Consider the following 23,286-nt stretch of genomic DNA (forward strand, 5'->3'; position numbering starts at 1 on the left):
GCTCACAGGGAGCTGGTGCCTGAGTCCCCTGTGGTCAGGAGGAAGAGGCCACCTGCTCACCTGCTTGGGCAGTTGGCTGACTGTTCCTATGTCCACCAGGAGCCTAGGCTAAGAACATGAAGCCACCAAGGGAATGTCCCTGATCGCTGGCACCTCAGTGTGCATTTGAGGGCATCACACAGGTAAACAAACAATTGTAGTGGAGTGATAGGTAGTAGAGTGACCTCTTGGGAGGTCACCTTGGGAGCCGTGGAGTACAGATGGGCTATGGGGAGGAAAGCTTCAGGGAAGACTTCCTGTTTTAGGAAGAATGAGTTCCAGACAGCCAAACCTTTACCACAGGGCAGCGAATCCAGAGACCAGGCACGTGTCCCTGTAGAGGCAGGTGAGAAACACCAGAGGGAACCATGCTTGATTTAAGAAGAGGGAGGCAACAGAGAGTGGTGGGGAGTGTGGCAAACTAGGAGCTGTTGCCACTTCACATCAGTGTGCTGCTGCCTATGGGATGCCAGCCCACTATCTGTGGGTCATTGCAGCTTCGATTTTGAAAAGCTCTGCACGGGCCTGACTGGGGCTTTCCTCTGTGTATGTGAATTGAGTAAAGGCCTGGGGGTGGGGGTGGTACCTGCCCCACACTGCAGGCAGGGTCAAGGGGTTCATTTGCCAGTGTGAGGGAACTCCGGATTCCACCAGCATGCAGGTGGCAGTGATGCATCCCCACAGTCACTTTCAGTGTGTCCCTCCCTATTCTCAGCACTTCATGGGGCTTATAATCAACAGAGCAATGAGAACCTTGCAGGAAACAGCTGGCGCCGTGGGGTCAGTTATGGTTGACAAGGTGCCACCTGGCCCAACCAAGTTGTAAATAAGCCCCATTTCCTCCCTGCAGATAGGGACCAGTTGGTGCCAAGGTCTACCTACTGCAAAACCCCTCGCCTGCTGGGCTCAAGCCTGGGATACCCAGCTCTGCCCGCCCCTCACTGCTCTCTGCCTGGCCAATATGTGCCCTGGCTCAGGCCCGGAACCCTGGGCCCTGGTGGCCACCGGCTGCAGATAAGAAGGAGCCCAGAGTCTCAGTGGCCCCATCCAAGGGCAGTCAGCTGGGGAAGGGGGTGAGTGGCTCTCAGTGCCCACAAGCCATTCCAACAGGAGCTACTCCTTTTCTCTCATTTCCCTGTTGCCTTCTGCACACGCCGTGTCCTCACTGCCTCGTCTCCTCTTAGCACATCTCTCTGTCCTTGGGGGTGCTGGACGGGCACACACGCCCCAGCCTACAGGCTTACCCGGAGGTCACCTAGCCTGGCAGACTCCTAGAGAGAGGTGGTGCTGAAATGCACTTGAGTTTGGGTTTGTGTGGAAGTGCAGCAAACCAGGATTGAATCCCCACACTGCCATTTACTTGTCGTGACTTTGGGCACATTCCTTCCCCTGCCTTGGTTAGCATAAGCACTTCCTTCCGCTGGAAAGACCCCTGCCCTCCCCAGCTGGAAGGTGGGGCAGCAGGGGTGGGGGTTCCAGGCCCTGGGGCACTGTCCCTTGGGAGGAAAGGTGGGTCAGTGAGCCCAGCCCTGCCCCCATCCCAGCTCTTCACGTGTCCAAATAGGGGTCAAACCATAGGGACAGGGTCTAAGGCCCAGGGTGGGAAACAGAGAATGCCGACCTCTCTGTCTCTACACTGCACCCCCAGCCCACACGGGCACATGCAGGGAGGTTGGGGGCTTGGGACCCCACCTCACTCTCAGCTCTGCAACATGCTTGCCAGGCAGAAGGGAGAGGTAGGTGGCCAGCCATAGCCCCTGAAGGGTCCAGTACCGGAGCCAAGGTGGGACAGCAAGGGGAATGCACAGACCGCCTTCCATACACAGCACTGCCTGGGTTCACAGCCCAGCTGGGCCCCTGCAGTGCCCTTGCCTGGCCCTCCTCTGGCCTCCATACATCGTGGGGGGTGCCCAGGGGAGGGGTTAACTCCTCTCCTCCCCACCCCTGCATGTTGCAGAGGAGCTGGTGGCCAAACTGACCCTGGCCACTGTTCCTGCACAGCTGGGCCTTCAGGAAGGGAGCTTGGAGCTCTGACTCCCGGAGAGATCCCAGCTAGGGGAAGGATGTCCACATTCTCTCCTCAGCCAGGGAGCTAGGGGCCTCAGAGAGGCCCAAGACAAGGACTCTTTCAAGCCTAGATTTTCCTTTAGATGTTTTTTTTTTGCCAAGTGACTTTATTTGTTTGTTTGTTTTGTTTTTTGCAGTTTATGGCCAGGGCTGGGTTTGAACCCACCACCTCCGGCATATGGGGCAGGCGCCCTACTCCTTTGAGCCACAGGCGCTGCCCTAAGTGACTTTAAAGCAGCCTAGGGAGCCCCTATCTGTGTGAGTTGGCAGAGCAAGGGGCAGGCACGTCTCCATGGACTGGCCAGCCTCACTGCGGTGTGCTTGGGGCTGCCATGTGGCCCTGGCCCCTCAGGTCCCTCCGAGCCTGATGAAGAGTGGGGAGCAGATGCATGGGTGTCCTCCCACTCCAGCCCCATGGCCCCAGCATGCTAGACGGACCCCAGGCAGGGTTTAGGCCTCAGGCCTGGTAGGCAGGGCAGGGGACATAGAGGACACAGTTCTGAGGGCCGAGCGACCACTGCCATGTGGACGGGCACCTGAGGAGGGTGGAGTCAGTGACCGCCGGACACCCAGGTGAGGTTTAGGGGCTGGTACTTGTGTCACATACCTGCAGGGGCTGGCTCCTGTTCCCATGTCATCTCTTTGCAGGCAGGAACCAGACCCCCGTCCCCTTGTGTGCCCCTCGGAAGCCATGGATGAATGAATGCACAGGCTCCAGGGGCAGGAGCTCGTCCCTGGATTTCTTCTAAGCAGCAGGACACAGCATTTTTCCAGAGGCATGCAGGGGTGTCCACCCAAGTCTGGCCACATCCTGCCCAGACCCACCTCCAGAACCCAGGCCCAGTGTTGGACAGTTGGAACAGGGGCAGAGGAACTGCCTGAGATCTGTGGCCAATGCTGCCCGCCTGAGAGCCCACTGTGAGTCACTGATCCTCAGCCCCTGCCAGCAGGCCAGCTCAGGTCAGGATCATTGGCCAGATGTGTGACATTCTGGGCCTCCTGCTTGCGCCACTGTACCCCAGCAGTCTGCCATCTTACAGGGTTTGCTCTGGGCCAGTAGGTAGACACCAGGAAGCACATGCCCAGTGTTTGTGCCCTGCCAGTGGCAGGGTGTCTCATACTGGCCTTCAGAACAGCCGAGGGCAGGCAGAGGCAGGTCTCCCAGCAACACTACTGTGGCATTTGCAGAGGCCAGCCTCTGGCGCATACCCCTTAAGAAACACCTGTTCAGGCCCTGGAGGTCTTGGACTTCTGGGGGTTCAAATACAAGGATGCCCTTTGCTCAGCCTTATCACTGCCAACTCCATGAATCGATGCCCTCTGTCCTTGTCCTCCAGCTCCGTCAGCATAGTTGGTGTCAGTTGGCGTCACTCTCTGATGCCAGCGTCCAGATGTCAGAACTCACTGGGTGGCCACCCCAGCACCTGGCTCTCAGCCACTGTCCTTCCAAAGCTGCTGGGGACAAAGATGGGTGTCCCTCCCAGGGTGAGTTACTGCTGTGGCCTCCAGTCTGGGAGCCTTTGTCCTGCCCTCCAGGAGCAGATAAGGGCAGGTCATTTGCTAGAGAGCCCAGGGCAGTGCTGGCCCCTCAGGACTTCCGCTGGGAGAGGCCACACCTGTTTCCCCTCAATCAGTAGAGCTGAGGAGGAGGCAGGGAGATGGCCCTTGCTGAGCTCTTTTGCCAAAGCGACTGGTCACCGTGTTCCTTCAACTGATGCAAAGACTGTCCTACGAAGCTGTCCAGGCGACATGCACAGTTCTGCCTTGTTTTCTGTGCCCACTTGCTCTCAGCTCAGAGGGCATGAGGAGGAGGAATTGCTAATGACATGCTATGCCCTGCCCAGCGGGGGGCTTTTGTTCATTCATTTGGTGGGCCAGGCCTGTGTGGGGGACAACTGAGGGCAGGAAATCTGGCCCCTTCCTCAGGGTAGCACGGTCAGCACAGGCAGTGACACATGCAGCACCCACTGCTAGGGCGTGGAGGGGGGAGGGGAGCATAGATTGGAGATGGGGACAAGTGACAGGGGTCTTGAAGGGTGGGTAGGAAGTTTGTAGGTGGACTAGGTTTCAAGAGCATTCCAGGGCATAGCATGATCAATGGCCTGGAAGTGTGGGAGAGCCAGGGATATCTAAAGAGCAGCAGCTGTAGCTGCTGGGTGGCTGGTGTATGGAGGGGGCTCAGCTGGTGGGGCCCAGTCAGGATGCACTCATCAGCTCTGCTGAGGAACTGGGCTGTGTAACGGGCAATAGGGAGCACCAGCAGTTTGCACAGGACAGAGGCAGGAACAAGTTAGCATTTGGGAAGCTATTCTGGCTGCAGAAGCGGGGGGAGGGAAAGGCATCAGGCTTCAGCAGAAGACCACCTCCACCCCCCTCTCAAGGGTCCCAGGTTGGCCTGCATGGCAGGTGGAAGCCACATGGCTCTTGGCCAACCTTCTGGTCTTGTGGCCTGATACGTCACTGCTGTGCCTCGATTTCCAACTCCAAAAGGGGGCAATGGGACCCATCCTGCAGGCTGTGCAGCAGGGGAGGATGGCTTGAGGCCACCCCACACCAAAGTATGTCCCCAGGTGTGGGGCTTAGCCAGGAACACCCAAACATAGTCTGGAGGAGGCTGAGCCCAAGAGAGGAGAGAATTCACCAGCCCCCTCTGCAGAGCACATGGGGAGATCCAGCCTGCTCTACCTTCCAGCCAAGACCTGAGGGCCAAGTTAGGAAGATGGCCTGCAAAGACGGTGTCTCAATGTCATCCTCAGGAGGACGGCAGCAAGAAGGGGGAGTAGGGGATAAGGAGATGGGTGTTGGGCTCAGCCTGAATGTCCATTTTTCTGGAACTTTACCTGACCCCCTCAGTTCTGTTCCTGGGTCCTAACGAATACCCTCAGACCCCTTTTCTTTCCTTCCCAGACTGTGGGTATGGAACTGGACTGTGAGACCCGAGAGGGCAGAGGTGGGATAGGGAAGAGGTCGAAACCAATATTGTCTCAAGAGTCCCCCAGGTGCAGGCAAAATACCAGGTGCACCTTCAATCACCTCACTTCATGCTCAGAGTGGCCCTGAGAGCCAGGCCATACAACTCCCCTTACAGAGGCTCATACAGGTGAGGAGACCTGCCCCAGCCACACGGTCCCCAGCAGCCATCCTGCATGGGGGCCTGGGCTGGGTCTGGGGCAGGGTGGAGGAGCCCCTGGCCAAGCCCATAGGGTCCAGGGAAAAGGGGCAGAGGGGATTATTAGGGGCTGCATGGCCTGTCTCCCTGGGGACTCGGCTGTCTGCCTGGTGATGCTGTCCATTCCCCACCCCCAGTCTGCATGTTCTCTGTCTCTGTCCCTTTCTACCCCTCTCCGTGTCCCCGCACACCATCTGCCTGTGCTTCTCCCCCGCTCCATGCGGCCACCCTCTCCCTTGGTGCCGCCTTCCGTGTCCTCCTCGCTGTCTGCCTCACAGCCCTTCCTGCCTCCGTCCTCCCGCTGTTGTCACCTCCCTCTGCCGGCCGTGCTCTCCGCTGCCCTTCCTTCCCTTGCTGCTTCCTGGTCACCCATGTCCTGCTCTGTCCCTGCACGAACACTCAGAGCAGGGTGATTCCTTGGCCCCTCCTGCCTCTCATGCTCTGCTTCTGTCCCCACTGCCAAGGAGGTGTCTTTGCTGCGTTTCTTGGTTCAGCTTCTGTACAGTGACATCTGGGAGGCCCATAGGTCACAGGGCACTTGCCAGCTGAGGAGCAGGGTCCCCCTCCTGCCTGATCCATTGGACCGAGCAGAGCTGCTGGTGGACCGGGTGCCCTCCAGCCACCCCAGCTCCCTGGGAGCCACAGCCCACAGCGCGTCACATGATTAAGACGTAAAGGCCACGACTTCCGCTGCATGTGGGCAAACACGGATAGGGTGCTAATGCAGCCCTTTCTTTTAGCGGATTCTTGAATGTAAAATGATACGTAATTAAACATAATTAGCCTTGTATGCCATTTGGCTAGGTACTGTGTGTGGGGCGCGGCCAGCTGGGGCCTTGTGGCAAAGCATCTTCTTTCGTGGGAGATTCTTTTTCCCTCAAGGGGTTGGTTTCATTTGTGTGGACAGTGAATCTGGCCCACGGGCACCTGGTGAAGGTGTCTGAGGAGGGCAGTCTGAGAGCCGGTGCCCAGGGACCTGAGGAGATCTTGGGGGGTGGTAGTGTTTGCTGGGGCTTCTTCCCTTCCACTTTGGACTGCACTAACCTCTCAAAAGTCAGCCATCAGGTAAGAACCGGCCAGGGTAGCAGGAGGGCATTAGCCCTCAGGCTGTGGCCTGAAGTCTGCCCAACTGGCCACTGCCCCTGACAACTCCGTCCTTAGTGGAGTTGTGGCGCAGAGCACACAGTGGGGCTTCCGAGTTGCCCTCAGGCCCCCATGGTAGCTGAGGGAAGCTGGACAGGGCCCATTTAAGGTGATATAGGACAGGGAGAAAGGATGCTGGGCAGGTGCAGAGGACAGGCCTTTTCCCGCAGGCACCCTCTGCTGCACCACTCCCAGTGTGGACACTGTTGGAACATCCCCCTAAGGTCCTGGTCTGAGCCTTCCTGCCCTCCCCCCAGTGCCTGTGGCGGGATTGGGTGTGCCCCCCACTCACTGTTTTCGACATAACTTCATTTACCGACATGTGTCCATCTGTCTGCCTGTCTGTCCCCTCACCAGCCTGCATCCCCAGGGGAGGTTCAGGCTGGTCACTGCTCCATCTCTTGGCCAGCCCCATCAAGGCACACGCATATCCCGGCAACCCTCCACCCCGACCCCACCAGGCTTGTGGAGTTCTCAGTAATAGCGATACGAGCCCTGAATACCTGTGCTGACCTGTCTGGCCTGCCTCAGGTGTACTGGGCTCTACCCCAAGCCCCAGAAATCTGTCGTCCTCTGACGGGGACCCAAGTCACAGGGGTTCATCAGCAGTGCAGGGGGCTTTATTCCTATCCCGCCCTCATCTGTACCGGGCAGAAGGCCTCTGCTCACTGCAGCTGCCTGCTTCTTCCACAGCAGAGTCCAGAGCAGGAGCGCTGGGTCCCCAGGAGGAGCCTACTTATGGGGAAAGCTGTCCACAGAGCCCTGTGGGACAGCAGAGTGGCCAGAGCCAGGGGCCTGAGACTCTTATTCAGGAGCCCAGACAGTAACCATCTCAGGTTTGAGGGCTACATTTCAGTCTTTGTTGGATCATCCTTCTTTCTACAACTGTTTAAAAATACAAAAACAGGCTCAGCGCCCGTAGCTCAGTGGTTAGGGCGCTGGCCACACGCACAGAGGTGGGTTCGAACCCCACCCAGGCCTGCTAAACAACAATGGCAACTGCAACAAAAAAATAGCCAGGTGTTGTGGCGGGCACCTGTAGTCCCAGCTACTTGGGAGGCTGAGGCAAGAGAATCGCTTAAGCCCAAGAGTTTGAGGTTGCTGTGAGCTGTGACGCCACAGCACTCTACTGAGGGCAACATAGAGTGACTCTGTCTCCAAAAATACAAAAACAGGCTGCAGGCAGGATTTGGCCCATGGGTCACAGTTAGCCACACAATCACCGGCAGTGGTCACAGGTGCCTTGTGTTCGCAGGTCCTCATCCACATATGTGTGGCTTTTCAATTAAAATGTTTAACAAGCTGTGGTATATGTACACCATGGAATACTAATCAGCCATTAAAAAAAATGGAGACTTTACATCCTTCGTATTAACCTGGATGGACGTGGAAGACATTATTCTTAGTAAAGCATCACAAGAATGGAGAAGCATGAATCCTATGTACTCAATTTTGATATGAGGACAATTAATGACAATTAAGGTTATGGGGGGGGAAGCAGAAAGAGGGACGGAGGGAGGGGGGTGGGGCCTTGGTGTGTGTCACACTTTATGAGGGCAAGACATGATTGCAAGAGGGACTTTACCTAACAATTGCAATCAGAGTAACCTGGCTTATTGTACCCTCAATGAATCCCCAACAATAAAAAAAAAAAAAAGAAAATACTGCACCTTCTACAAAAAAAAAAAAATGTTTAGATCATAAAATGCACTAAATGTGAATAGTATGATGCCTTTTTCTTTTCCTTTTTTTGTTTAGGACACATTAAAATTTGCTTTAATATTTCTTTGGGGAAAATAATACCACACTTTCAGTAAATGAAGGAGAAACATTTTTACAGTAGCAGTAGGCTATTCTTTTTATCTACCATGCCATGAATTCATAGGGAAGAGGTTCCAAAGGCTCAGGGAGGCACCTTGCCATCGTATGTGACAAAGTGTTGATTGACTTTTGAATTCATGGGAAATAGGTCCCAGCACCTTGTATCACTGTTACATGGGGCCTATCGGTTATCCTGTGTGCTATGCTGTATGCCTATTATGCCATAAGCTCATGGGGAATAAATAGGTTCCAGCACCTAAAAACGTGGGTCCACTGGTACTCCTGTGTGCTATGTTGTATGCTTATTATGCCATGAATTCATAGGGAATGGGTTCCAGGAGCTCAGGCTCCTTTCCGTTAGTTCTCACAGAGTGGGCTTCTCTGGGTGGCGCAGGCTGGCGCTTCAGCTGAACCCAGGTACCTTTCTCTTTGGCTTCCTTCTTTTCCTGATCATTTTCCTTCACACGTTTCAGGAAGCTATCTCGGCTCTTAGAGTGCTTAATATGCTCAATACGAACATTAATCCTCTTCGCGAGGATCTTGCCCTTGTTTGTTTACAACAATGCCAACAGCATGCTGGGTAACACTGTGGACTCTTTCAGTTTTGCCAGGGTAACATTTGTGTGGCATGCCTTTTTGAACAGTACCCATTCCCTTGATGTCTACAATATCATCTTTCTTGTAGATTCGCATATATGTGGCCAAAGGAACAACTCCATGTTTTCTAAAAGGCCTAGAGAACATGTATCGGGGGCCTCTCCTCTTTCCCTTTGTGTTTGTCATTTTGGTGAATTACCGGAAGATGGCGTCTCCGGCCGAAAGGATCTGATGCATTTCACATGCATCCACCCATTAGCCCCAGCCAGGTCAAAATCTAGATACTAAGATTCCCAGCACCCCGATCACATCCCAGGAAGTAACCACTATCCTGACCTCTTTGCTAGAGCCCACTTTTTCTGGCTCCTGAACTCAAGGATGTGAGAGGAGATGGATGTGAGACCTGTGATTGCTGTGCCAGGGGTGTGCGCACCCACCCAGACCTCGGGAGATGTTTGGTGAATGGAAGCTTTGGGGGTGGCTTCTGCCCCTAGAATCCCAGCCAGAGAGTGGCTTTCCTAGGAGTGCACAGCCCCTTGCAGGGTATCCTGAAGGGGTGCGGTGCACCCTCCCAGCACAGGAGAACCCTCACTGCCCTCTCCACCCAGGTTTGGGGACTCAGCAGCCCTTGAGGAGGCTTCTCCTTGCCAGGAGGTGGCCTTCAGACCACTCAGCTGAAAACCTTTTAAAAGAAAAAGGGTTGCCCATGACAGTCATTCTAGGGTAAAGTCCAATGCAGAAACCAAACCCTTTGAAAGGGACTTCTTGACTTTTAGATGTTGTCGGAACCAACTTCAACCACTTCCTTCCTGACCAGGGTGGGAGCTTCTGAGGTGGCACTGGCTGCTGGGACAGTGCGGTCTCCCTGCTTTCTCAGGGAGCTTGGTTTAGGCTCTAGGATGATCTGAGCAGCAGGTCTTTCAGCAATGGTAGGTCTGCAGAGGGACAGACCCTACTTCCTGTAAAGCTCCAGCTGGGTACAAGGTTGTGGGGTATCCTGCAGTGGACAGGACCTGGCTCTGGCTCACAGCCCCATGGCCACGGAAGTGGCTGTGGTCCCACTTCCTCAAATACATCCTCTGGGATGTCCCTACAAGCCCACACTGACCCCTTCCTGTGTCCAAGACTCCCCTCCCCCACCCAAGTATCCTTGGCCCATAGCCCCTTGTCCACAGTCCTCAGACAGGGCCCCACAGGCTCCACAGCACCCAGCCAGACCTCAGGAGATGTTTGGTAAATAGAGGAAGGCTTTAGAGTGACTTCTGCCCCAGAATCCCAGCTGGAGAGTGGCTTTCCCAGGAGCCAGGGCCTCCTCTGTCAGGCAGGAATGGCTCCATAGGGCACAGAGCAGATGGCATGTGCTCTTGTGGACACCCCAGAACTCAGCATCTAGGGAGGCAAGAGCTCTGGGGGTCCATCCTGGCTGTGTCCCTAGCACATACGCACAAGGCTCTTCTCACTGGGCCCCAGGCCAGGCTGAGGCTGTGGGGGATCCCCAGGGGGCTCCGAGCAAGGTGCACTCCTGGCCCTGCCCTCACAGGTTCAAGATTCTTCTGTTGGAGTCATGAACTGAACCGGATCTGGGGAGGTGTCCAGGCAGAGAGGACAATCAGGAGGGAGCAGCGTGTAACTGAGAGGGATGGGGAGGAGGGGGTATGCCCGGAGGCTTCCTCAATGTAGGCCAGGTCTGCACTAGATGCTAGGAGGCAGCTTCCCTGCAGCCCCCAGGGGGTGGCTATAGAGGGGTCACCTTGGGCTCACCGACTAACGTACGGCCATATTGTCCAGGCCCACAGACGAGCACCATCCGGAAGTGAAGGCTGACGGGTACGTGGACAACCTCGCAGAGGCCGTGGCCCTGCTGCTGCAGCACACGGACAAGTGATGGGCCTCTTACCCTCCTTCTACCCTGCCTGTCCTCCACCTGTCCCAGTGCCCAACCACCCTGGGCCCGCCAGCCCCGCCCCCTGCCCCACATGGGCAGGTGAGGGCCCTTCTGGGCTGCTTTGCCCTCATCTGAGCAGCTGGCTCCTTCTGCCTCCCTCTGCTGGCCCCAGGCCTCCCAGGGAGGCTTATCCCCCTTCTCTGCTCCCTTGCCTGGACCCTGACCATGGCTCCCTGTAGTGAGGTCCAGGACCATAGGACAGACCCGTCAGCCTCTGGTGGGTGGACACCCTCTGGGCATGGGCTGGAAGGAACCCCTGGGAATGTGCTGGATCCCTGAATTCACTCCCATTTGCACTGATCCTGGAGTGCAGTCACCTCCACCTAAGTGGATTCCGAGGCCTTGTGCCCAATGTCTCTTCAGTGAGGAGCCTGGAGAAAACCCAGGGCCACCCATGCACAGATACGCAGCCCAGAGCCAGGCCAGCCTCCCTGGCACTGCCCAGGCCCCCTACCCACTCCAGCCCCCCACAAAGACTAGGGGCAGCTCCTAAGGCACTGTGAAGACTATGGTCCCACAGAGCAGGGATTAACCCCTGCTTTCAGGCTGGCAGGCACAGAGGGCACTTCCTGGAGCCTGGAAGGCATGGGGTCCGGCACGTATAGGAGCAGACTAACGATTCAATAAACTGCCTTGAACAGCAGCCTTTGACTCAGGCTTTGACTGCTGGGAAGGACCACATGGTGGAGGCCGTGAGCAAGAGTCCTGGGCTGTCTGTGCTTTGCCATGTGCTTGCGCCACCGAACATCAGCAGGACAAGGACTGTGGGACACCTCACCTACTCTGACCCTGGTTTTTAACAGATGGGGAGACTGAGCCCAGAGGAAACAGTGAGCTGCCCTTGCCCCTTGGGACAAGGCCGACCAGGGCTTGTTAGGGCTGGCAGTGCCTTCCCTAACAGAGCAGCCTGAGGCCAGGCGGTGGTGGGTGTCAGCGATGCTCCCTGCCAGTCCTCTGGGACTCAATTCATAACCCATTTTAGGCTCCAAAATCGACCAGCTGAACCACTAACTCGATTGCTTTGTTCCTCCCCAAATCAATTCAGAAGCCACTAATACCGTGTCTCAACCTGTGGGTCACAACCCCTTTCGGGGCTGAATGACCCTTTCACAGGGGTCGCCTAAATACATCTGCATATCAGACATTTACATTATGATTCCTAACAGTAGCAAAATTAGTTATGAAGTAGCAATGACAATAATTTTATGGTTGGGAGTCACCACAACATGAGGAACTGTATTAAAGCGTTGTGGCTTACGAAGGTTGAGAACCACTGCACTAATAGATCTTAAGAGACAACTTCTCATAAAAGAAGTCACGGAGGCCGAGACGGTGAATTGCCTGAGCTCACAGATTCGAGACCAGCCTGAGCAAGAGCAAGACCTTGTCTCTAAAAATAGCTGGGCATTGTGGCGGGCGCCTATAGCTCAAGAGACTCGCTTGAGCCCAAGAGTTTGAGGTTGCTGTGAGCTAGGATGCCACAGGACTCTACCAAGAGTGACAAAGTGAGACTCTGTCTCAAAAAGAAAAAAAAAAAAAAAGTCACGGGTCCTAGTAATAGGATTTCCATTAAGTTAAGACAGATGATGATGAAGTGCTGGCCCCTGCAGTCTGAGTCCCCAGTATAGCAGCCAAGAGCCAGTGGGGGGTGTATAGTGTCTGGCCAGACTGACCACCATTGAATCAGGATTAGGAGGGAATGGTGGCTCAGTCTTGTCATCAGAATGAGAGGCTGGCTACCAGCTGGACTAGTGTCATTGGCACCTGGGCTGATTATCACTTTCTCCTGGGTAGGTCCCTGATGACAGCTGTCAGGAGATCAACTAGGGGCAACGTCAGGCAGTGGGCTGCAGTTCCAAAGTGGCTTGGGGAGGGGCGCAACCCAGCATGCTACTGGGTTGGTTTGGGGGGGTCTTTGGTTTTCCTTTTGCTTTGTTCTTAATGGGCTCCCCTGCTTGCAGCCTGATGTCTTCCTCTTTCAAGTTGCAGCCTAGAGTGGGGTGCAGAGGGACAGCTCCTAGGGGACAGACCATTGCTGAGTGAAGAACTATCCCACCCTCTGAGCTGCAGTGGGCTCAGCATTGTCATCCTTCCCACTTCACAGATAAAGAATCTGAGGTGCAGAGGGATGAAGTGACTAGTTCAAGGGCCCACAGAATAAGGCAGAGCTGTGCCGAAGTGAAATTCTGACCCCACATGCTGTCCTGTTCAAGTCCAACAATACTACCCCCATCCTTGCTGACAAACCTCCTGTGGGGATGTCTGTGCTGGCTCCAGCGTCCTGGCATCCTCTCTCCAGAGATGGAGTGTTCTCGTTGGGGTTGAGGCTCAACCCTACCCATGGAGTCTTGTGTCCCTGAACCTTAGTGACCTTGTCTACAAAATAAGATGATTTCCTTAATGGAATTTCCCAAGCCCTGCTGGGGTGCCTTGTCCCCTAGCTGGGGTAATGACTCTACACTGCTGCTCACCTGGGGCAGAGTTGCTGCCCAGAAGTGAGGAGTGACCTCCCTCACCACAAGTCCTTCCAACTTCCTGACAATTGCCAGCCTTTTTATATAGAGGGGGCCTGGCCCTGGCCTGCTGTGGACCCTCCTTCCATATCCCCAGACAGATGGGCTCGAGTCCTTGGGTCAGAGACCACAGGTGAGGCTGGATTTAAGGGCTGGTGGTGGGCTAAGGACAGGACTGTGTTCAACACATGTACCATGTAACTGTCACTATGAAACAGACTGTCAAAACCCAGGTGACCAGCTCCTAGTGGGCTCCTAGGAGGCTTTGCTGTGGAGATCTGGATCGAGTCAGTGGCCTGGGGCCCAGCCACATTTCCCAGCAGAGTTCCAGGCTCCGGGGTGCCTGCCCTGTGGCTGTCAGGAGCAGGGGTGGGAGGGACTGAGAGGAGAGCAGACAGGACAGTGCATCCCTTTGGGGCCTCGTCCACCCCTAAATAGCCCAGTTCTGGGGCCCACCCAGTCCCTAGGCCCGGGCTGAATGTGTCTCCTCATGAAAGAGCAATTCCAATTGGGCTAGTTCAACAATAGAATTGTCTCACGTGGCTTTCAAGCCAGGCCCGGTTGGGTCTGGGGTCCCCCCCACTGTCCTAAAGTCCTCACCCTCCCCCCTCACTCCCAAGCTACCCTCTTGCTTGCTCAGCAACTCCAGGGCCTGCAGAAGAGGCCCAAGAGGACTCAGACCGCTAAAGAGACCATGCCCACCCAGGGCAAGGGTGCGATGTGCACCCCCCTCAAACGCCCACAAGAGAGCAGGCGTGTGGGCGTCCACACCCTCTCCCAGGGGTGTAAGGCTGGGACCTGGGCTGCGGGAGGCAGAATGTGAGCACCTCCGGGCCCAGGTGACTTCAGTTCTCTCCCCTCCTTCAGTTAGGCTGAGACCCTCCAAGGATCAAAAAGGCTGAATCCCGACCTGGCCCTTCCCACTGGGTGATTACTATCTCTCTCAGGAAAGCTGGTGGGCAACCGGCAGGGGACGTGTCCTGTTTGTGGCACACTTTGGGATCACCTCCCATCCCAGAATGATCATCAGTAACTCCAGCCTTCCCTCTCAGAACTTTCCTGGTTCAGGTGGACAAATATGCTGTGTACTTTGCACTCTTTTTTTAAAGCTCTGGTTCTTTTTTAGAGTATTGTGGGAAATTTAACAGAAAATTCAATAAAAACAAACCAGAAGTCGCTCAGAGTCTGACCACTGTCACTGTGTCGGGCATGCCTATCCTTTGGCCTTCTCTCTTTCAGCCCTCTTCCTGTGCACACTCCACAGACTGTAGTTTGTCCAGGGTGGCAATGGGTCTACACCATTTCTCTCCTGGAAGCCCATGAGGGTTACAGCCCATTTACAGATAAGGAGCTGCTCGGAGGAGGCATGCGCCCAGTGTCCACAGCCAGAGCCCCTTGTGCACCTGTGAGCTGGCCGGCTTGGGCACAGTGGGGGTGAAAGCTGTCCAGAGAGCCTGGGCCTGGAAGTAGAGTCCCAGTTTCAGCAAACCCCGAGGTTCAGTAAGATGCATGAGGCTGGAGCCCAGCTAGGGCTCTCATCTGGTGGGGGTAAAGGTAAGGGCTGTTAGGGACCAGAGGTTCACCCAGGGTCACCCTGTCCCACTCCCAGGTGGGGGACACAGGGGAGGCAGTATGCTTGACAAAAGCTTCTCCTGGATAGGGGGGTGGGGTCTGGTGACAAAGTCAACTCGCGCAGCCCTGGGTCAGCCCTGTGAGGCTGCTGGGAGAAGGGTGGCCATCTTGCCCACTGCAGGCTGCTTCCCTGTTTCTTGAGTTAGGTGTTCATAGACAGTTCTGTTTGGGAAAAGATCTGCTGCTAAAAAGAAAACCAAGCACGCTGCAGAGCCCATTCCCAGAGTGGGATCCTCAGGACCTAACAGACATTCTAGGCAAAAGTTCTGCGGTCATACTCTATGAGGAAACATTGGGTTACAGAAATTAAACAAAACTCTTCATGCCTTTTCTCAAGGCTGCAACACACCCTGACTCTGGCATCGCCTGAGCTTGGTTAACCTGAGGGCCAGACACAGGATCTGTGATCCCATACCAGACTAAGCTGCGTGCTCTGATATCCCCACAGCCCAAGCTGCAGAGGTCTGAGCTGCACTGTCCTCCACGGGCAGAAGCCCTGAGCCAGTGGCGCTCTCTGAACCATCTCCTGGGCTACTCTGGGGGGCAAGTGGCAGGTGGCCACCTGGGTCTCTACCCGTAGCCTTGCCTCTCAGCACTGATGAGTGAAAGTGATGTGCTCACAAGGGCAGGCTGTGCCAGGGAAGGCAGACTCCTCTCCACTACAGACAGAGGGATCCCTCTGATGTCCTAGGGGCCGTGGCTCCTGGCTGGAGCAAGGGGCTGGACTCCTCCACCCCAAAGTCCACATATACACCACCTTCTGCATCTAAGCCTGCCCACAGCTCTGTGAGATGTCTGCTATCCCCATTTTTTGGATCCTGACCTGGAGGGAACAGAGGAGTGCAGTCTGCGCCCCTCCCCGCCCAGAGCTGGTGCCCCCACGGACAGACGGGAGACCTGCTGGTTCACTGCACACAACAGAAATCACACAGCCAGCTCCAGGCAGCTGGATATTGAACCAGGAAGCTTTATTTACACAGTAAAAGTAACAAGCAGATTCCTGAGAGACTAGAGCAGCTCTAGTGCAAGTCATGGCCTGTACAGGGAGGACAGGCTGCAATGGGGGCGGGGGACAGGACACCGGCCCAGCGCTCTCGGCATGCAGACCGTTTTGCCCCTGGGCCAGGCCTGGCCCAACACTACACCTCTGGTTGCCACACTTCCTGAAGCTCTGCAACACCAAAGTCTGGTTTGGGGAAGCTTGCTACAACTCTAGAATAGTCTATGTGCCGTCTGTCACCTGAGTCTCCAGGACATCTCCCCCATGCACTGAAAACACAAATCATTTGCCAAAGACGCTATGCTAGAAGGTCAGACTATCCTACCTAGGCTACAGATCTCCCCTTAGGGCTGTGATTTTTTAAAAAAAATTTTTCTTTTCTGTTTAGAGATATGGTTTTCTCAACATGGCACCAGCGGGAGGGGTTTGATCAACAGTGCGGATGTGGCAAGGTGTGGCATCATTGCCTGTATGCAGCCAGAATGCCTGGACCACACCAGCTGTGCCAGGTGGGGCTGCCTGGTCCCAGGTGGCTGGTGTCTACAGTGGTCATTGTCCAGGAGACCGGCCCTGTGACCACAGAGCACACGCAACTACAACCTCCTCAGTGGAAACGGGGGTGCAGCCCAAGCCGATGCTAAGGCTGAGCCCATGGCACAGGTTCCAGGGCCATGTTGCTTTGTGGGGAAACATGTCAGATGGCACAGTAGAGCTTGGCTGATTGCACACCCCTCACCCAGGAGACCCATTGGAAAATTGGGGTTTATTTTTAATGTGGACTTTTATTTAAGTTTTCTTTCAGTGTACAAATTCGTAAAACTTTCCTGCTACAAAATTCTGTTGAAAAGTAAGGCTTTCTGAGAGTGAAAATCCGTACATCTGGTCAGAATGAGCTCCCTGTGGGCCTACATGGGGTCTGCCTGGGGGCCTTGGGCCAGCTCGGGCCTCCACCAAGTGTAAGGCAAGAGAATTTGCAGTTAACATAAATGGTGAGGCTGCAGCCTGACCCCGTGCCCTCCCCCTCCCCCCCCCCCAGCAGACAACAGGTCCCAATGGTTGAGTGGCTTCGGAGTGAGTGGGGATGCTGTGTGATGGTGAGCCCTTTCTCCTGCTGGGCTTTCCTGGCCATAGGCCACTCTCGTTCTTCAGGGACCCTTCCTCAGGATTCATGGGCAGGGCCACAACAGTGAGGCCCCTGCAGCTGCCATCAGCTAGGGCCACCTGTGGGGACAGCCAGAGTTCCAAGACCAAAGTCCTGGGGCCAGTGGAGTACAGAAATGGGCCTCTATGGCATGTGGCTATGGTAGGTGATGGGGGTGGCACCTTCCAGATAGGTGCCAGTCAAAAGACAAACATAAGACCAACTGAAGGCCATTTTTCTCTAAGCAGAGGGGACACCACCGTTTTATCCCCCTAGCTGCTGGCTGCTGTTTGCTGTCATGGACTCAGGCTTGGGCTAGGAGCACTGGTGGGGGCAGAAATGGCCAAGAGGCCCCTGAGGAGGCTGGAAAGGGCCAAACCCTGCCACAGGCCTGGATCACTTCTGCCTGCAAGTGCCTGGGGCTGGGCTTTCTGACTGGCAGGACCTGGGGAGGACAAAGCCGCGACTTGGCTTGTCCTTCCCTGCCCCTAGGCCTGAGGGGGAGTTGGCAGGCAGGGTGTGAGGGCAGGTCATGCTACAGCCCTATGATATACCAGCCACCATGTGCCACCCCCTTGGCCCTGAGCGAGGCACCTGGGCCATGCCTGGCCTTGGCTAGCCCTGCCTTCCTTCTTCCACAGGAAGGTCTGCTTTAGAGTCCTGCTCCCCTTGTGGTCACTCTTGGTGTGGCCACTCCAGGTGCCAGGACCTCCCATCAAGGGCTTTCTGAGGACACAAGACACTGGCATGTGCTCTCTACATTTCACCCAACGACTGCCCCAGCCTCCGACTCAGCCCCCAGAACCCACGAGGCAGGATCAGGAGAGATCCCTTTGTCAACCCAGAGCCCTGGGTTTGGCTTTCCAGGGTCCCAAGTGGATGTGCCTCTGGAAGGAGCCACAGCAGACTTGGGTGAGCTGGCTGCCCCTCCAGGACCTGCCTAGCGCCCAGCACACCCAAGCTCTGCAACCTGGGCCACTGGACGGGGGTTTTCCACGAGCATCTTATGGCTGATTTTTAAGAAATGCCACCCACATATAAGAACTTGAGCTACCGCCCTTTTGATGTAGTAAAAAGTGAAGGTTTAGATAGTTTCCCAAACAGGGTCTTTTTTTAGGAAAGAGGTGAGAACCACTTGGACTCAATCTGCAGAAGTGAGGCATTCACTCGTCCACAGAAGACGAGCAAAAGCAAAGTGACTACAAAAGTGCCTTTATCACGTGTCAGCAAACTCAAGAGAACACACCAGTTATTTTTAGCCTTATGGGAAAATACGCCACTCACTCACAAGCCAGCCCAGTGCTATTGTCTGCAGAAGATGCCAAGTTTGCTAAAAGCCAGATTCCCAGAGAGCAGGGCTCATGTGGTGCGTATGCAAGGAGGGCTGGGGCAGAGATGCCCCAGAGAAAACCCCCAGGGGGTCAGGGACACCCATCCCCCACCACGATGCTGTGGGCCATGTTGCAGACTCCACCATCTGGGAGAAGCCAGGAAGAGGGTGCAAATGGAGCTCTGTGTCCATGGCAAGGCCTATGGCATGGAGGGGGCATTTAGCACTGAGCCCCCCTCAGCTGAGAAGGTGAGGGCCTGTCTTGAGGCAGATGGTACACCTTACTGCCAGCAGCCCCCAAGAACAAATGGGAATGTGCTTGGAATGCTGCAGGCGGCTCCGAGGGCCCTCATTCCAGGCCCGGTTCATAGCTCTTATCACCTAAGGACATTTTCAAGAGGCTGTGACATCCCTACACTCACTCAACCAAACTAATCCTTTAGTGACAAGTCAGCCATGGAGAGGGGCTGCTATCTGCCAACCTTATCAAGGCAGCCCCCAAAGTGACAGAGCCTTGGGTCAGGCTCTTTTCCATGCTTTGGAAGGCCAAGTGAGTCTGTCTTTCCAGCCAACAGATTTCACCAAATTCCTACCCAATGTGGATAGCCTGTACCAAGTACCCCCAAGTTGCTCCCTCGGCCCCAAGAGTTCAGACATGGGCTTAACCTCTGGAGGGCCACTCTAGCATCCTAGAATCTCTTCCTCCCACACTTGGAATTAAGGCCAAATGGTTCTGGTGTCACTATAGAAGGAAGCATCTCTGGAACCTTCCCAAGCCGGAAGCAGGGAGGCCTGGGAGAGAAGGCACGGAATAAAACTGAGTGAAAGAAGCTGTGGGGCCAACTCCCCAGCACTGAACCTGAGCGAGGCCAGAAGGGCCTGACATGGCCGGACAGCCCCTGGCCTAACCCCAAGCCCGGGGCCTCTTGCCAACCTTGCCCAGGGGATTCAGTGAGGTGCCCAGCTCTGCTGGGGAAATGACAGAGACTGCCCAATACCCCACTATAAGAAAGAAGGCAGAGAAGACCCAAACTGAAGAGCTGCTCTTTGGGCTGTGGTAGTGATGTGGACCTGGCAGCCACCACACTTGGGCAGCTGGTGAGAGGCTGACACACCCCATTGCAGGGAGTGGCAGGCCAGCATTCACAGAGCCAGGGCACCATGCACCAGACAGCCTCTCCCTGGGAGGTGGGCAGCTTCCTCTCTGGGACCCAGCACCCCTCAGGAAGTTGGGCCCCCCTTTGAACGCCACTGAAGGCCCATCGATTACAATGCAGCCCCAGCCTGGACCAGGGTCCACAGCCCTCAGTTGTTCTCTATCTGTTCAATGTCCAACTCGCCATCCAGAGAGCAGAGACTGTTCCCGGTGGCCCCGCGGTCCCTCCAGGCTGTGGCTGGTTCCCCTCTCCTGCTGTAGTCTTCATCTAGAGCGCAGCCATCTGACTCCTCACAGGACAGATCCTCCTGGCAGGCAAGGTGCTCCTCAAAGGAAGGAGGAAGAGGCTCAGGGACTGGGGTCCCGGCAGGGGTCCTGCCCCCTGGGCCAGAAGCTGAAAGCAAGGTGGTCCAGGCCCGTGTGCTGCTGACATGGAGGGCGAAGGGGCTCTGGGGGCCGCAGTCCTCCATCCCCGTGCTCAAGCAGCTGAGGCTGCTGAAGGTCTGACAGTTCTGTAGAGAGGCAGACATACAGGTTACTAAGGGTCCACCTTCCTTTCTGGAACCCCAGGATTGCATGCCCCACAAAGAAATTGGTTCACCAGGCTGTCACAAAATCCCCAAATACTATACTTCTCCACCATTTGGTCAAGGACTAAGAGCTGTCAGCAACTCACTCCTGAAGCAACACCTTGGCTGATGAGCATTCTGTGCTTATGAAGAAATGCAAAATTCAATTATTCACCCACCAAGCTAGCAAAGAACTAAGACTTGGCAAATTCCCAAATCTGTGAGGCTGCAGTGAGCAGGTGCACAGCCTTTCCGGAGGTGACCTGGCAAAAATGTCATTGCCTGCTTAGATAATTTCACTACTAGGATTTTTACCTTAAGAAAATGTATACAAAAAATTCAGCAAAATATTCCTAAGTCACAAAGTCAAATGGAAATGAAGAGAGTAGTTCAAACCGCCTATAGTGACAAATGAATAGTCTATGTTCACACAAGGGACTGCTTGTGTGAATATAGTTGAAGAGGACTTTGAACAGTTTAAGCGGCCATGAAACAGCATGGAAGCAGAACACACAAGGTGTTCCCAGGAGAGGGGCTCGGTGTGGGCAGAAACATGGCCAGGCTGCTCTCTGCACACCAGGACACAGTGACCACCCCGCCCACTTCCTGTGAGCAGGGAGGAGGAGACAGGGCCAGGAGGGATTCAGACGACATCCCAAGCCTGGGGCACATCAGAACCATCCAATGAGGGAGTCTGAATCCAAGTTCTAGACCCCACCTGGGGACGCTGACTCTCCAGAGGGGAATGACCCTGTGCCCCTGGGCGCAGGGGTGACCTGGAGCTGGGGACCTCAGGCGGAGATCTCAGGTGCCTCATCTGTCGAAGGTGTGTAATGGCCCCTACTTGCTTCACAGGGCTCTTTGAGGCCCTAGATAGAGAACTTGGCTGTCTAAGAGCTTCCCCACCTGCCAAGTGCTGCCTCAATGTGGGGGCTGGCCTGGGACCTGCCCTAGCACAGGCACAGTTGAAGAAGACTTTGAGGGTACACAGGCCTGTCCTACTTGGAGCCACCTGCCAGTGAGAGGGGGCCGTCCTGACACCGTGCACCAGTGAGTGCAGTTCAACATCTCTCACAGCCAAGCACAGAATCAGGCCTTCTCCCCCAGAAACAGAGGCACAGTCCAGCAGCAGAAGGGACGGAGGCCAGGACAGTAAAGGGTGCTCTCAGCCCTGAAGAGGCATTCTGGCTCACAGATGGGGGCCCCGCGGACAAAGGCAGAGACTTGGAGCCCCTGCTGCCTCCCGTGCCACACGTCTGCCGATGCTTGGATCACAGACCTGTCCCAAGGGCTCTGATCCTTTCAAAGGCTGCAGTGTTTGTGTGTCACTTTGAAATAAAGATGACCACCGGCTGTCACAGTGAACAAGCTGTTTAAACAGACTCAGCAAATGGAAAATAAAAGGTGCTCTCTCTGGAGGACGGTGGCCATGCCTGCTGTGGGTGTGCTCATTGTTCCTGAACCCTCACGAAGGAAACTGGCCTGATAGGCTTGCTTTTCTTGGAATCTTTTGATTTACTGAGAAAGGTGATGGCTGAGGTACAGGGTGCGGGAGGAGGGGTTCGGCACTGGGACTGGGAGAAAGGGCAAGGTCACCAGTCAGACTCAAAAGATGAGCAATTTGTGAAGCAAACCCACCAGGCTGAAGCCCCAGAAGCCTGCGATAGAAGGGTCTCGGAGACCCCTTCTGCCTCTCAGCTACTCCCTCAACTGGACTAGACCTGAGAGCCGGGACAGAAGGAGAACTCAGTAGGGGGGCACAAAACAGAGAGAAGACAGCCACCTTGGGCAGCCCCCGCCCATGTGTCCAGGGACAGGAGGCCTAGGGAGCCACACCCAACCCTTTCCCTGTCTGAACGCTCTGTTTCTTTGTTTGCATTCAAGTTGTGGTGGCTAAGAATGAACATAAGCAGTTACCTCCAGCCTAAGCCTGAGCATCTCATATAACGTGCTGTGAACAGGTTCTAGGTGGGTGATGAGGCCTAGACACCGACAGCCCTTGGGAATTAGCCATGTGCATTCACCCCAGTGTGCTGAATGCCTGGATACCTGTCACTTCTTTCTGAGAGCTAGAAAAAGGGCAGGAAATACAGCTCATGGAAACCTGAACAGAAGATGCTCTGTGCTCACTGCACAAGTCCACACTTACCTTCTTGTTCCTGCTCAGCATCTTCCCGCCTGATCTTATCTGGTGACTACCTAGGGTCCATGTAGGTAAAGTGCCTAGCTTTATGGCCGGTATGACAGCACAGGTCAGGACACTAATCACGGTGCTAAGGTCACATGTGGAAATCTAACCCTCAATGCAATAAACAGTATTAGGAGATAGGGCCTTTCGGAGGTGATTAGGTCATGAGGGGGGAGCCCTTTTGTATGGAATTAGTGCCCTTGTATCAGAGGCCTGAGGAAGCTCATTTGTTCCTTCCACCATGTGAAGTCACGGTGAGAAGGGGCTATCTAAGAGGAACAGGCCCTCACCAGACACGGAACCTGCTGGCACCAGGATCTTGGATTTCTCAGCTTCTAGAACTGTGAGAAATGCATTTCTGTTGTTTGTATGTTGTCCACTCTAAGGCACCTTTGCTACAGAGGCCTGAATGGACTAAGACACATGGTAAGCACTGGTTAAAGCCAGCAACAGAGTGCTGGGGACCGCTGTCTGCCAGACCTTTCAAAGACATGGCTATTGCCTCAAGTGTGCCCTGGCAAGGGCTGAGGTCAAACAGGGTGTGAAAGATCCAGACTCTGTCCTTCATGGTCCCTTTTTGCTATGATGTAGGGTGAGAAGCTACACGGGTTTGGCTAGTACTCCTCAAGCAAACATAGCACGCCACAGAACCCAAGACTCCTCAAAGGCACTTGGTCCTTGGCTATAAAGCCAGTGTCACCTTTAGAACTTGTTTCAAAACTTAGCTATTGCAGCTATAGTGAAAAAAAGCCAAGAGCTGCCCACTGAACACCCCTGCTGGTGGCACTCCCCACCTATCAGGGAGAAAGGTGACCATCATAATGGGGCAGTATATGTTCTGTGCAGACAGACATCCAGTACAGGGCACAGCCACACCCAGCCCTGTAGCTGCCCTGTGCCCACCATACCCTTGGGGCAGGGTCCTGCCCAGCCCTCCAAGCAGCTCAGCTGCTGCCACGGGAGAAGAATGCATGGG

The 23,286-nt window shown here is 55.1% G+C and overlaps 2 protein-coding genes across 3 annotated transcripts in view; one reads left to right on the forward strand and one right to left on the reverse strand.

The window, feature by feature from the left end:
* LHPP (phospholysine phosphohistidine inorganic pyrophosphate phosphatase) overlaps positions 1 to 13,867 on the forward strand; it is a 127,297-nt gene extending 113,430 nt beyond the window's left edge. Inside the window, exon 7 of one of the 2 annotated variants that reach the window (XM_053584156.1) lies at positions 2,755 to 3,309. In XM_053584156.1, coding sequence (XP_053440131.1) covers positions 2,755 to 2,809 — 55 coding nt within the window. In that variant the 3' untranslated portion in view covers positions 2,810 to 3,309. Of the gene's footprint in view, positions 1 to 2,754; positions 3,310 to 10,624 lie in introns of those variants that run through there. The other variant, XM_053584155.1, reaches the window with a different exon arrangement.
* Positions 13,868 to 15,873: 2,006 nt separating this feature from the next.
* FAM53B (family with sequence similarity 53 member B) overlaps positions 15,874 to 23,286 on the reverse strand; it is a 76,291-nt gene continuing 68,878 nt past the window's right edge. The window contains exon 4 of the mRNA XM_053584159.1: positions 15,874 to 20,065. Coding sequence (XP_053440134.1) covers positions 19,703 to 20,065 — 363 coding nt within the window. The 3' untranslated portion in view covers positions 15,874 to 19,702. The remainder of the gene's footprint in view (positions 20,066 to 23,286) is intronic.

This window comes from Nycticebus coucang, chromosome 3 (genome assembly GCF_027406575.1).
Source record: "Nycticebus coucang isolate mNycCou1 chromosome 3, mNycCou1.pri, whole genome shotgun sequence".
NCBI lineage: Eukaryota > Metazoa > Chordata > Mammalia > Primates > Lorisidae > Nycticebus > Nycticebus coucang.